Source organism: Phyllobates terribilis, unplaced genomic scaffold (assembly GCF_046119375.1).
Source record: "Phyllobates terribilis strain yellow unplaced genomic scaffold, ASM4611937v1 Scaffold_5__5_contigs__length_657084704, whole genome shotgun sequence".
NCBI lineage: Eukaryota > Metazoa > Chordata > Amphibia > Anura > Dendrobatidae > Phyllobates > Phyllobates terribilis.
Genome location: NW_027362765.1, coordinates 594,047,525 through 594,062,774, shown reverse-complemented (window position 1 = coordinate 594,062,774; position 15,250 = coordinate 594,047,525). Strand labels below are relative to the sequence as shown.

Below are 15,250 nucleotides of genomic sequence, written 5' to 3'. Positions count from 1 at the left end.
GAGCCATAACTTCTGCCACTACTTTAGTAAACACCCCAGAGGCTATGGCAAGACCGAATGGCAGGGCCCTGAACTGAAAATGTTTTATTTCTCTGTCCATAATTATGGCCACCCTCAGGTATCTCTGATATTCTTTATGTATAGGAACGTGATAGTATTGGATTTGAAGGATGCTATCATGTAACACCCAGAAAAAGTAATTTTATTGTCGAACTGATGGACTCAATTTTAAATGTGTGAAGATTCAAGAACTTATTTAGGGCTTTCAAGTTAATGATAGTTCTAAAGGAACCATCAGGTTTAGAAACTAGGAAGAGTAAAACCCCAAAACCCTTTTTCTGCCGCTGGGACCTCCACCAGGACTGCCTTCTGCACTAAATCTAGCACCTCTTTTTGTAGGGCTAGTTTTTCTTTCACAGAGGAATGGACCGGGGCCAAGATGAATCTCTCGTGAGGGATTTCCTGGAACTCAAACCTCAGACCCGAACCTATCAGATCAAGGATCCAGTTACTGGCTGAAATATTTGTCCAGGCAGGTAAGAAGCCCAACAGCCTCCCCCCTACCTGGGCTACAGATCATTGACTCGGCTTCCGGGGTCCCTGGGAAGAAGAACCAAATGGAAGCCCTCTACCTTTCGGCCTGCGATCCTGGGGAATCCCTTCTTTACATCGCTTGCTTTGTCCAAAATTTCATCTAGAGCTGGCTCAAAGAGATGATCTCCCTCGCATGGAATAGAGCACAGTCTCATTCTGGCCTGGATATCACCCAGCCAACATTTAAGCCATAAAGCTCTATGAGCCACATTGGACAGGGCGGCTGATCTTGCTGCCAACATGGCCGAATCTGTCGAGGTGTCTGCTAGGAAAACAGCAGCTCCTTCCATGTGCGGGATGCTAGACAATATATCTTTCCTAGGCGTCCTTTCTTTCAGATGGGGCTCAAGCTGTTCCAGCCATATCATCAGATACCTGGCCGTTCAGGTTGCTGCGTCCGCTGGTTTTAAAGCTCCTGCAGTTGGTTCCCAGGTCCCATTAAGAAAGGTATTCACTTTTCTGTTCAAAGAGTCCTTGAGGGTTCCCATATCATCAAAGGGAAGAGATCATTTCCTAGATGCTTTTGTTATCGCCACATCAAGTTTTGGGGCTTTCTCCCAAGAGGATGAGGCTGAGTCCTCAAAGGGGTATTTCCTTTTAAAGGGAGGGGGGAGAGAGACCATTCTGTCCAGTCTTTACCACTCTCTTCATATCAGGCCCTGAACCCTATCATGAACCGTAAAACATTTTATTTTTCTTTGTTCTAGGCCCCTAAACATGACGTCCTCGACAGATTTCTCTGACCTAGTTTCCATAATACCCATAGTCGTACGCACTGCTTTAAATAGACTATCAATTTCATTTAATGGGAAACAATGTTACCCAGTCGCATCCTGAGGACGAGGATGAGGAGAAGAGCCGTCAGACTCTTCCTCATAGTCCGATGGGAGTGAGACATCTGAAACAGGGGAACCCTCCCAATCCGCAGCCTCCTTCCTCTTTCATTTTTAGAGAGAGCCTTCCTGATCTCTGATTTTACCAAGGATTTTAATTCTGATGAAAAACTAGGGGTCTCATCTGCCGGAGTCTGGTTGATACAGGACTGACACTGCCTCTTTGGGTATGAGTCCGATAACAGGGCTTTACACAATGCACATTCCTTGTGCCTAGTTTTGGTGATGCACTTCTTCCCCTAGTAAAAGATAGGCAAGAAGAAGGGAGACCCTTTTATTATGTGAACTTTCTCGAAGATCATTTACCCATATGACGCAAATGTCTTGTACCGGTTTGGAGGATCTTTCTCAGCCGTGGGATCGTCCCTGGAGGCTTCAAATTAATCCATGCTGCTGGATCTATGGTGACTGGACCTGCTTGCAGATCCACGCCTTTCCGAAGTCCGGTTACCTCCGCTCCCCCGAAGGCGTCGTTTCTCCTGGAGCTTCCCAAGCAGCCACTGAGATGGTGATGGCGGCGGCTGCTGTTGCTGCTGCTGCAGCTGCTCACTCTCTGTCTCCATTTGGAATATGGGTCAGAAGTAGCTGGGAAGCACAAGGCTTTGGTGCTAGACCTAATTTATAGGTGCACCAGCCCTTTTCACTTTTTTTTTAAATTAATTAATTAAGACTGGGAGTTACCCTCACACCATCAGATAACAGGTGTGCTGCCCACCAGGCGCGTCACCTGATGTGGTAAAGAGGCAAAAACCATGCCCTCTACTCTCAGCAGAGTCCTTAGGTGCTTGATAGCCATACCACGGAGGGGGAGATCCCAGAAGCCACAGCCATGACACTGGAGCTGCAGAAACCCTAGACAGGGGCACTGCTCAACCGCTATTCCACCAACTACGGTGAAATCCCCCTTGGGCGCATCATAGCCAGGATCCCGAGCCAGCCAGCAGGAATCTTCAATCTTCGACAGGTAAGCCTGCCACAGGTTCCCCATCAAGGACAGGAAACCAACTGAGGCGGAGAGGGGTGCCACCCTTTTTAAGCCTGTAGGTTTCCTGTCCTTGGTGGACAGACCCTCTCTCGTGGTGCTGTCATGGTCAACCAATAAATAGATTTTTTTACTCTGCATGAGCTCTACACACAGCTGAATTTCACTACCACAAAATAACAAGGTGACATATGACGTACTGAATCACGTTTGTCACAGAAAATATATATTTTTTTACTCTTGTTAGCAACATAAAAGAAATATTTTTTTACTCTGAAATAGCTGAATTTCAATGCCACAGAATGACAAAGTGACTTATGGCATGCAGCGTCACGGTACTCACAGAAAAAAAAAGATATTTTACATCTTCATACAGCTTAATTTCACCGCCACAAAAGGACAAGGTGGCTTATCGCAGACGGTATCACGTTTGTCACAGAAAAAAATGTTTGTTTTTTTCTCTTGTTAGCAAATGAAAAAATATTTTTTTTTACTGTGCATACAGCTGAATTTCAACTCCACAAAATGAGAAGGTGGGCTAGTAGGGCTTGCTGTATCAAATTAGCAAGTGAAAAAATATTTTTTAAAGGATACTCATGCATGGAGCACAATAGAAGCAGTGTACAACAGAGTTCTATGACATGGGCCCTGATTTTTTTGTCTGGACCTCAGTAATGTCACAATAAAAAAAAATCTGCTGGAAGGTTGATTTCACAGACACACAGGACACTAGTTATCTAAACTATCTGACATAGAAGCAACCACCTATCTAACTAGTTAAAATCTCTCAGTATGCAGGAGCAGCGTCCAGCAGCATCGTCCGTGACCTGTTATAATCAGAAAGTGGCGCTGACACAACATGTCTGCTCCTTATATACAGACGACATGTGATTTTAGCAGCCAGTGGCACAAGCCCTTATGTATGGACAGTGTTGATGCTTCCTGCGCCCTGATTGGCTAGCCGCGATTTGCACACATAACGTTAGGGGGGGGAGAATGATTCCAAGCATGCTCTCAGCTCCTGTTAGCTCTCCCCAGACTCTCACCTCATCAAACATATCTCCCTGCTCATCATACACCACCACGATGCTAGCCAAAGTGTTAAAAACACTTTAGTTGCAATAAAATAATTTCCCATACTTTTTCACCAAATGTTACCGACTTTTGCCAATTTTAAGAAAAAATACTCTTGTTTCCGATCATGAATCCGAATGTGCCATATTTGTGCCGAATTTAACACTTTCGATTGTTTTTTGACCCAATTCGCTCATCACTAATCTTGATAAACTCAAGTTTATCAAACTGTCTATTGACACAACGATTGCCATTAACAACCCAAATTTTTTTTAGTCACAATCATTACATTAATAAATGAAAGTTTAGTGTGTAACAATAGTAAGTTTATTATTTTCTTTAGAGATAAAATCCTGAACAATGAAGCTTATACAACTTTTCAGTCTTCTACTATATGGACTTCTCCTGAATGCACACATTACTACAGACAATGGCAAGTGTGAAGAAGGAGCCAATACATGTGCAGTTATATCATGCAGCACGCATAGCCATAGTGGATTACCTGGAAGGGATGGAAGAGATGGCAAAGAAGGTTCAAAAGGAGAAAAAGGAGAGCGAGGTAACCTATTAATATTACAATACTGTGAATCAAAGCTCAGAAAGCTGTTGGACCTCTTTTCTGTGTGTTTGATAATACTCCGAGATGCTGCGGAGGCTAGTTTTTAATTCCTGTATGAAAAGCAATTATTGATACCAAAATTAGTTCAGTTTGGTAAGGCCTTTTTTCGCAAGGGATAGGGCGAAATAGTGAACAAGCCTTAGCCTACCCTGCCTGTTGGGGTGAAAGTTAGAATAAGAGCTCTAGCAGTGATGTGCTTTAGATATTAGGGCGGAGGTAACAATATTAGACAATATTAATATGTTGCAGGCCTTTAACGGGAATCTGTCCACAGGATTTCGCACCTCTAACTCTTTATATGCGCATGTGTGTCTTTCAAAGACAAGTCCAGAAAATACCTTTACATGGTCAGTCCGTTCCTCCATTACTGAGAAATCAGTGTTTGAATTGATATGAGGCTGAAAATCTAAAGCCTGAGTCACTCCAGCTTTGTTCCCCACCCAGCGTGACTTTCCTGATTGACTGACAGCTCCTTTGCCTGAAGTCAAACAGCATAGAGTCTGTCAGTCAAGCAAGAAAAGGCAGCACTGGGTGGGGAATATATTTGGAGTGACAGAGGCTTCAGATCTACAATAGCTCTTCAGCATCATTTAATGCTCAATATAAGGAAAAAAAAGCTGACACTGATCTCATATCCATGGCACTTATAATTGGGAGGTATCACTTTATATGTGAAGATTAACCAGAAACTATACAATGTCCAGAAAAAAACAGTAGTGCTCAGGTACAGCCATTTGCATATATAGTCAAGAGAGAGGCTGAAAAAATAGGGGCATTCTCCACGGGTAACTTAAAACGGCATGTTAATTGAGGTGACATGCACACGATGTAGACCTACTAAAGCAGAGACAAGTGACAGCTGTTTCGGAATGGACTGATCATGTAAAGGTATTGCTGAACATATCTATGAAAGAGCCACATGCAAATATAAATAGTTTAGGGATAAAAGTGCCTACAGATTCTCTATAATTATTGTGAGGCCATAACAATAGGGTAAGAGTACTGATTTGATACCAATTTTACTTGTAATTTTACTTTAATTCTTAGCATGAGCAGTTTATAATATCAGTAAGATAGTTGATGGTTATGTTAACAGAAATAGGTAATAGCACTAACACATATAATACAACCTACCCACGGCCACAATAAGTGCGTACGGCACTTCCCTTCAAACTTCAACTACCTACAAATTTATGGAAGCGGATATAGCCAGTAAACAAAAATAATAGATCTTTATTAACACATTAATTAAAACACAAATAATAGGGGAAAAATACTAGTAGAAAAATTCAAAAATCCGCCATATCAAGCTGCACCACTAGAGGGAGCGCATGCTCTATAGTAATTTTAATTCATAGTAGAACATAAAAATAAAACAGTATATTGAGAGTATATGCAAAGACCGGTACTTTATATATCATTCCCAGTGGCATTAGGGTCTATACATATATACATCTATAGATTACTCTGCATTGATATAAAATGTCACCATCCAATATACAATATATATATACGCAAAAAAGAGCTTAGTGCAAAGTGCAAATGCATATAGTCTATCGTGATGAGCGAACGTGCTTGCCACTGCTCGGTACTCACCCGAGCATCACTGTGCTCGACAAGCTCGGTGCTCGGTGAGTATTTCAGGCATCCCTGCCTGTTTGGCACTCTTTAGAGAGCCAATGAACATGCAGGGATTTCCTGCCATGCACTGTAATGCCGTAGCCATGTTGCTTGTGGCATTACAGTGGTTGGCTGGCTGCACAGCATCATCAGGTGTATATAAGACCGGGCACAGCCATGCTCGTCACAGTCTACTCCGGAAACAGGCAGAGTAGGGAGAGCTGCTGCTGCATCAGGGAGAGATTTGCTTGTTTTTAGTTGGTATAGGTATTCCACAACATATATCTATATCCATCTGAACTAACAGTCATTCTGAGGACTAATCCAGCTGCATATAATCCGTGCTAGGCAGGCAGGCAATATAGCAGACTGCAGTGCATAATACAGCACAAGAGGGTCCATTGAACGGCCTGTTAGTATACGTATTCCACAACATATATACAGTACAGACCGAAAGTTTGGACACACCTTCTCATTTAAATATTTTTCTGTATTTTCATGACTATGAAAATTGTACATTCACACTGAAGGCATCAAAACTATGAATTAACACATGTGGAATTATATACTTAACAAAAAAGTGTGAAACAACGGAAAATATGTCTTATATTGTAGGTTCTTCAAAGTAGCCACCTTTTGCTTTGATGACTTCTTTGCACACTCTTGGCATTCTCTTGATGAGTTCAAGAGGTAGTCACCGGGAATGGTCTTCCAACAATCTTGAAGGAGTTCCCAGAGATGCTTAGCACTTGTTGGCCCTTTTGCCTTCACTCTGCGGTCCAGCTCACCCCAAACCATCTCGATTGGGTTCAGGTCTGGTGACTGTGGAGGCCAGGTCATCTGGCGTAGCACCCCATCAATCTCCTTCTTGGTAAAATAGCCCTTACACAGCTTTGAGGTGTGTTTGGGGTCATTGTCCTGTTGAAAAATAAATGATGGTCCAACTAAATGCAAACCGGATGGAATAGCATGCCACTGCAAGATGATGTGGTAGCCATGCTGGTTCAGTATGCCTTCGATTTTGAATAAATCCCCAACAGTGTCACCAGCAAAGCACCCCCACACCATCACACCTCCTCCTCCATGCATCACGGTGGGAACCAGGCATGTAGAGTCCATTCGTTCACCTTTTCTGCGTCGCACAAAGACACGGTGGTTGGAACCAAAGATCTCAAATTTGGACTCATCAGACCAAAGCACAGATTTTCACTGGTCTAATGTCCATTCCTTGTGTTCTTTAGCCTAAACTTGTCTCTTCTGCTTGTTGCCTGTCCTTAGCAGTGGTTTCCTAGCAGCTATTTTACCATGAAGGCCTGCTGCACAAAGCATCCTCTTAACAGTTCTTGAAGAGATGTGTCTGCTGCTAGAACTTTGTGTCGCATTGACCTGGTCTCTAATCTGAGCTGCTGTTAACCTGCGATTTCTGAGGCTGGTGACTCGGATAAACTTATCCTCAGAAGCAGAGGTGACTCTTGGTCTTCCTTTCCCGGGGTGGTCCTCATGTGAGCCAGTTTTTTTTGTAGCACTTGATGGTTTTTGCAACTGCCCTTGGGGACACTTTCAAAGTTTTCCCAATTTTTCGGACTGACTGACCTTCATTTCTTAAAGTAATGATGGCCACTCATTTTTCTTTACTTAGCTGCTTTTTTCTTGCCATAATACAAATTCTAACAGTCTATTCAGTAGGACTATCATCTGTGTATCCACCTGACTTCTGCACAACACAACTGATGGTCCCAACCCCATTTATAAGGCAAGAAATCCCACTTATTAAACCTGACAGGGCACACCAGTAAAGTGAAAACCATTTCTGGTAACTACCTCTTGAAGCTCATCAAGAGAATGCCAAGAGTATGCAAAGCAGTCATCAAAGCAAAAGGTGGCTACTTTGAAGAACCTAGAATATAAGACATATTTTCAGCTGTTTCACACTTTTTTGTTAAGTATATCATTCCGAATGTGTTAATTCATATTTTTGATGCCTTCAGCATGAATGTACAATTTTCAAAGTCATGAAAATACAGAAAAATCTTTAAATGAGAAGGTGTGTCCAAACTTTTGGTCTGTACTGTATATATATATATATATATATATATATATCCGTCTGAACTAACAGTCCTTCTGAGGACTAATCTAGCTGGATATAGTCAGTGCTAGGCAGGCAGGCAGTGTATGTGACAGACTGCAGTGTATGATACAGCACAAGAGAGTCCATTGAACTTCCTGTCTGCTGCTGCTGTAATAATTACAGATATTTCTAGACATAGCCCCAGATTTCAGGGGCCAGGGAAATTTTCTTTTTTATCTAAATGCTGGTTATCTGCTTAAAAAGCAATCCAGAGTACACTATTTTTCTGCTCCATTTGCTTGTTCTCACTGCAGAATAAAGCCAGATCTGCTCCATGTTTCAGCGATAAAAATCCCAAAATTAGAACTGAATGTGGAAAAAATTGGCCTCCTTTTCCATTCTGTTGCAGTGTGTCGGTGAAGCTATTCACATTAGGTCTCTGTGTAGAATAATATTAGTAAATTACAGGCCTAAAATTTAAAGCCGTGGTTCTCTGTCAGACATATGAACTAAAAGAGTGTTCAAAAATCATACATTTCTTCCATTTTCATTCCGTAGCAGTGTGTCGGTCAAGCTATTCACACTAAGTCTCCGTGTAGAATAATATTGGTAAATTACAGGCCTTCAAGTTAAAGCCGTGGTTCTCTGTCAGACATATCACCTAAAAAAGTGTTCAAAAATCTTACATTTCTTCCATTTTCATTCCGTTGCAGGGTGTCGGTGAAGCTATTCACACTAGGTCTCCGTGTAGAATAATATTGGTAAATTACAGGCCTGCAATTTAAAGCCGTGGTTCTCTGTCAGACATATCACCTAAAAGAGTGTTTAAAAATCATAAATTTCTTCCATTTGCATTCCGTTGCAGTGTGTCGGTGAAGCTATTCACACTATTTCTCCGTGTAGAATAATATTAGTAAATTACAGGCCTGCTATTTAAAATTGTGGTTCTCTGTCAGACGTATCACATATAACTGTGCTTCAAAATCAGACATTTTTTGTGAACGTGGAAAATACTGCCTCTATTTAAAATGGGCATGGAGCATGGCAAGGGACGGGGAAGTGGACGTGATGGTGCATGCAGAGGCCGAGGACGTGGCCGGGGGCCAGCTGAAATGGTGCCACAACAAAAACCCACATCTTGTCACTCGACCCAATTACTAGGGGACTGCAGAACACCAATATTGAACACAGACCAGTGTGAAAAGGTTATTGGTTGGATAGCAGATTATGCTTCCAGTTACTTAGCCACCACCACCTCCACCCTGTCTTCCACACGGTCAAGTCTCAGTAGCAGTGAGTATGGACCGCATGTTCCTCACCCTGATCCTCCTTCCTCCCATCATGCCGAGTGCCAGGAGACAACTGATCCCACACTTATACACTCAGAAATGCTGTTCACTTTTGTAGATTCCGGCCTCTCACCTGGCCAGCTTCTAGTGAGCCAAGAGGAGAACACGTGTAGCGATGCAAAATATTGGAGCAGTCAAGGTCATGTGAAGGCAACAGTGGGAAAGTGCAATTACTGTCGCAAGAGGTGGATGATGATGATGAGACACAATTGCCAGAAAGTCAGGAGGAGAACCAGGGTGAGGAAGTGGAAGACGAGGAGGTAGATGATATACAGTGCCTTGTGAAAGTATTTGGCCCCCTTGAACTTTTCTACCTTTTGCCACATTCATGGCTTCAAACATAAAGATATACAATTCTAATTTTTTTGGGGAGAATCAACAACAAGTGGGACACAATCGTGAAGTGGAACGAAATTTATTGGATATTTTAAACTTTTTAAAAAAATTAAAAACTGAAAAGTGGGGCATGCAATATTATTCAGCCCCCTTAAGTTAATACTTTGTAGCGCCACCTTTTGCTGCGATTGCAGCTGCAAGTCGCTTTGAGTATGTCTCTATCAGTTTTGCACATCAAGAGGCTGAAATTCTTGCCCATTCTTCTTTGCAAAACAGCTCGAGCTCAGTGAGGTTGGATGGAGAGCATTTGTGAACAGTAGTTTTCAGCTCTTTCCACAGGTTCTCGATTGGATTCAGGTCTGGACTTTGACTTGGCCATTCTAACACCTGGATACCTTTATTTTTGAACCATTCCATTGTAGATTTTGCTTTATGTTTGGGATCATTGTCTTGTTGGAAGATAAATCTCCGTCCCAGTCTCAGGTCTTTTGCAGACTCCAACAGGTTTTCTTCCAGAATGGTCCTGTATTTGTCTCCGTCCATCTTCCCATCAATTTTAACCATCTTCCCTGTCCCTGCTGAAGAAAAGCAGGCCCAAACCATGATGCTGCCGGGTCTTGGTAGATTTGCAGTGGTCTGATACTCCTTCCATTTCAATATGATCGCTTGCACAGTGCTCCTTGACATGTTTAAAACTTGGGAAATCTTTTTGTATGCAAATCCGGCTTTAAACTTCGCCACAACAGTATCTCGGACATGCCTGTTGTGTTCCTAGGTCTTCATGATGCTCTCTGCACTTGAAACAGAACCCTGAGACTATCACAGAGCAGGTTCATTTATACTGAGACTTGATTACATACAGGTGGATTCTATTTATCATTACTAGTCATTTAGGACAACATTGGATCATTCAGAGATCCTCACTGAACTTCTGGAGTGAGTTTGCTGCAGTAAAGGGTCCGAATAATATTGCACGCCTCACTTTTCAGTTTTTAATTTTTTAGAAAAGTTTAAAATATCCAATAAATTTTGTTCCACTTCACGATTGTGTCCCACTTGTTGTTGATTCTTCCTCAAAAAATTAGAACTTTATATCTTTATGTTTGAAACCAGAAATGTGGCAAAAGGTAGAAAAGTTCAAGGGGGCCAAATACTTTCACAAAGCACTGTAGTAACTGATCCAACCTGGCAGGGAGACATACAGAGCGAGGACAGCAGCACACAAGGGGAGGGAGGCGTAGCACCACAACAGGCAGAAAGAAGCAGTGTGGTGGCCACAGACACAAGGCGGGAAAACGTTCCTCGTAACGCCAACATGACAGAAGTTTCCAGTGCAACTGTTAGGTCTTCCCGAGTTTGGTTATTTTTTAAAGACTCTGCTGATAACTCCAAAAAGGCCATTTGCACCACCTGCCAGGCCAGCATCAGCAGGGGTAGCAAAACTAGCAGCCTAACCACCACCAGAATGATCAGGCACATGTCACCAATGCACCCGACTAAGTGGGTCGAACCCCAGGGTCCAGCAACAGTGTCGACGGGTGACACCACTGCTTTTTCTGCTGTTTTGCGTGTACGCCAATCCCCTGTCCATGGTGTAGCACGAGGACTCGGCTGCTACAGGGGTATTGCACCTCACTCCAGAGGTGTGGTATTCCACTCCCGGGTAAGGATGGAGAGTGGGACTGAGCTCAGTAGGCTGCATGCACTACATACATCCCATTTCCGGGGGACAGAACTACGGTACTCCCACCAAGTAAATGTGCAGGTACGACAGCGTCTGTCCCTGGCTGGAGTGGGAAGGGGGGTGGAACATCCCAGTAGTGTAGGGGCAGATAGGGGAGGGGCTCTGGGCATAGAGATAGGAGCCCATTGGGTGCTGGTCACCTGGGCTCACACATAGAGGGAGTATATATGGTGGGCACCATCTTAGGATAGGGTCAGTCAGTCAGTCTGAGGAGAAGCTGAAAGAGAGTTCAGCCAGGAGGGCTGACTAGGAGCTGTGGCTCCGGCTGGGCCCAGCTCCAGGGCCAGGCTTGTAGTGGAGAGGAAGAAGGAAGGCCCAGAGACGCAGAAAAGAGGGAACCCTAAGATCCCAGAATTAAGCCAAAAGGGTGAAGGGTTGGCAGAAGAGGGCACCGGATCCCAAGCTGGCGGAGGCAAAAGTAACCCTTAACCAGGAACCGGAGGTCGTGGTCAAGTTTTGCCACGACCCTCACCACATCCACCAGGAAGGTACACCAAGAGTAGGGTCAGGAAAGCCAGAGAAGGTTTTACCGTAGAAGGCCCAAGGGAACCGGACAAAGGTGGATCCCTAGTGGGGACGGCCAGGAGAAAGAGAGTGAGAGGGAAGCTCAGGACCACGCTCCGGAACTGCCTGGGGGTTAGCCGAGTCCCGCACCTGGTGAATGCAGTACGGCTCGGGTGGTCACTCCCGGCCGAAGTGACTAAAGCAACATCAGTGAGTAAAAACCCTGAAACTGCATCTCACGTCTCTGACTCTCCTTTCTGCACTACCACTACCTCCATCATCCGCACCAGCTGCCCTGAGGCCATACCCCTCCCGTTGGGGGTTATACCACCATTGCTGCACACATACTACCGGCCTCAGCGGACTGTTCTGCAGCGGCGGCCTTGTGACCGCAAATCAACGGGTGGCGTAGTCGACAGAGAAACAACATCTACCAAGACTGCCACACACTTAGTTTGACACCCTGGGCACGGACCGGGTCACTGCCACAAGGACTACTACCCCCATCCAGATCCGGCTCCGGGTATCCCTTGAACATGGCCCAGGGGGCGCGTCAACTTTGGCGTAGTCGGCAGGATCACGTGCCCGCAACTACCGGGTACTGCGTGCCTGAAGAAAAGTTCATATTTACCGTAAGAAGAAGTCTCCCGCCAATTCCGGAGGGTCCCCGCCATCGGACGCCATCACGGGTCGTTTCCCGCCGGTTGCCCGCCATCTGCAGCTTTTTCCCGCCATCCACGGAGTTTCCCGCCACTGGGAGACGATTCCCGCCATCTGAGACGATTTCCCGCCCTGGCAGAGCGGACGCCATTATGGGCGTGCCAGAGGGTGGCAAGAGGCCACCTCCCATCGTGGGCCAGGTCCAGGAAGAGCGCCAAAAGCAAGGACCGCCCCCACCAGCAGAGACTGCAATGATTGAGATGTCCGTCAGCGTGGGGGGTCTGCCCCTGGAACTGACAATCACCAAGTTGCCCCAGGACCGCCCTCAGTGTGGGCGGATACAGAACAAAAGACTGAGGATGGGTGCAGCCTGGGGGAGTCTGGAGAGGTCGCACCCGGAGATGGAGGGAGAGTCAGGCAGCACCGACCCTGTGGTCAGGAGCCTGTTGCAAGTCACCACCCCACAAGACCTGGTGGAGATCCTAGCACAGCTCCCCCGAGACCGGGAGCATGCACAGACCGCGCTGGAGGGTCTCGCACGGAGGATGGCCCAGGTGCAGCAAGAAACGCTGACTGAGTGGAGTAGGGAGATGGCCCAGCAGGCTGGAACCCGCCAGCGGAGCACGCCACCCGAGACGAGAAGTCTGACCGCCTCTGAGGATGGTGCAGGAGGAATGAAGGCCGGAGACGACGCCGTGGAAGGAGCTGAAGGGACGGAGGCAGGTAAAGGGGATGTCACTACCCCAAGCCTAGAAACCGCGAGCCTGCCCCAGCTCCCCGTCGCAGAGCCCAAAATTCCCCCTACAGTGCCCGTCGCTGCACCGCCACCGCTACAGACTAGGCCTCAAGTAGGCGCCGCGGCCACGCCCCCTGTGACGTCACGCGCCTCAACCCCGAGCGCGGCCAAGCAGGAGACGCCACCGGCCTGGTCGCAGGGCCGAGTACCTCCGGGCGCCGCCGTCTCCACAGTGCCCTTTACCTTTAGAGCACCACCGGCCTGGTCGCAAGGCCTGGTGAATCCGGGCGCCGCTACTACCACCGCGCCCTCAACCCACAAAGTCCTACCCTTGGGTGAAGACCTGTTCGCCCAGCACACTTGCCCGGATGGGCAGCCCTTTGAGTGGCCACCGGAGTACCTCCATCCCCGACTCCGGAAGGAAAGGCCTCTGTGTGAGCCTCTGATTCCGGCTCCGGCGCCCGCCAAGATCACTCCGCTCCCGTTGGAGGAGGCCCAATTCGAATGGGACCCCACTGGAGAAAACCTCATCGGCTTCACCCAAGAGACCCGGGTGGCCGCAGCCCAGCGAGCAGAGTGCTGCCAGCAACAGCTGGAGGTCTTCGACCGGGAACGGCGAGAGAGGCGGGTCCGCGAGGAGCGGCTGCAAGTCCAGAGTGCGGAGCAGAAGAGCCGGACCAGACGAAACCCCCGTGCAGCCCACGGTCCCCGCGCCACCGGGACCGTAATCAAGTTTCAACTGCAGCACGGGTGGGGTTTTATCCGGGACCACAGAACCCCCGGCGACGTCTTTGTCACCCGCAGGGACGTCGAGAGCCATCTGCCGGAGGGACACAGAGGACGTGACCTTTACCTGGGTGACGAGGTCACCTTCACCCGGCATCAGTGTGCCAAAGGTCCATATGCTCTTCATGTGCACCGATTGACCGAGGAAGAGCTACAGAGCAAGAAGGATCAAGAGGACCCGGATGGGTTTGAAGGTTACCCGCAGGAAGGAGCAGGAGGACGCCGTTACTAAAGTACGGTACAGTGAAACTGTAAATAGTTACCCGTAAGGGTACAAGAACTGTTACCTGTAAAGTATAGTCCCCGTTGGGACCAGCAAACTGTTACCCGTGTGTCCCTATCCCTTAACAGGCTGAGGACTGTGAGCAGCCATCCCTTATCCCCACTGGCCGAGGACTGAGAGCGGCCATACCCTTGTATATAGTTGCGCTTCTTAAAGCGCCCCCTACTGGTTTTATAAGGAACTGTTTTTGTACTGTTGCACTTTTACCTGGTCACAAGTGCACAGTGGCCAGAAGAACAAGAACATTTTATAAGAAGAGTATTATATCAAAAAGGTCTTATAATATAAGAAGTTACCCGTAATGTTATGTTGCTGATAATGTTTATAATGTTTTATATATTCGTGTATGTTTTGAAAAATTTTGTATGTTTGCATGTTTTACTCTTTTACAGCCCGAGGACGTGCTGTGATTTACCAGGGGGGAATGTAGCACCCTGAGGACTCGGCTGCTACAGGGGTATTGCACCTCACTCCAGAGGTGTGGTATTCCACTCCCGGGTAAGGATGGAGTGTGGGACTGAGCTCAGTAGGCTGCATGCACTACATACATCCCATTTCCGGGGGACAGAACTACGGTACTCCCACCAAGTAAATGTGCAGGTACGACAGCGTCTGTCCCTGGCTGGAGTGGGAAGGGGGGTGGAACATCCTAGTAGTGTAGGGGCAGATAGGGGAGGGGCTCTGGGCATAGAGATAGGAGCCCATTGGGTGCTGGTCACCTGGGCTCACACATAGAAGGAGTATATATGGTGGGCACCATCTTAGGATAGGGTCAGTCAGTCAGTCTGAGGAGAAGCTGAAAGAGAGTTCAGCCAGGAGGGCTGACTAGGAGCTGTGGCTCCGGCTGGGCCCAGCTCCAGGGCCAGGCTTGTAGTGGAGAGGAAGAAGGAAGGCCCAGAGACGCAGAAAAAAGGGAACCCTAAGATCCCAGAATTAAGCCAAAAGGGTGAAGGGTTGGCAGAAGAGGGCACCGGATCCCAAGCTGGCGGAGGCAAAAGTAAC

General features: G+C 46.7%; 1 protein-coding gene across 2 annotated transcripts in view; it reads left to right on the top strand.

The window, feature by feature from the left end:
- Positions 1 to 15,250, top strand: part of LOC141273718 (mannose-binding protein-like) — a 205,594-nt gene that overhangs the window by 16,291 nt on the left and 174,053 nt on the right. For both annotated transcript variants that reach the window (XM_073685990.1, XM_073685991.1), the window contains exon 2: positions 3,887 to 4,102. In XM_073685990.1, the coding sequence (XP_073542091.1) occupies positions 3,904 to 4,102 (199 nt within the window). In that variant the 5' untranslated portion in view covers positions 3,887 to 3,903. The remainder of the gene's footprint in view (positions 1 to 3,886; positions 4,103 to 15,250) is intronic.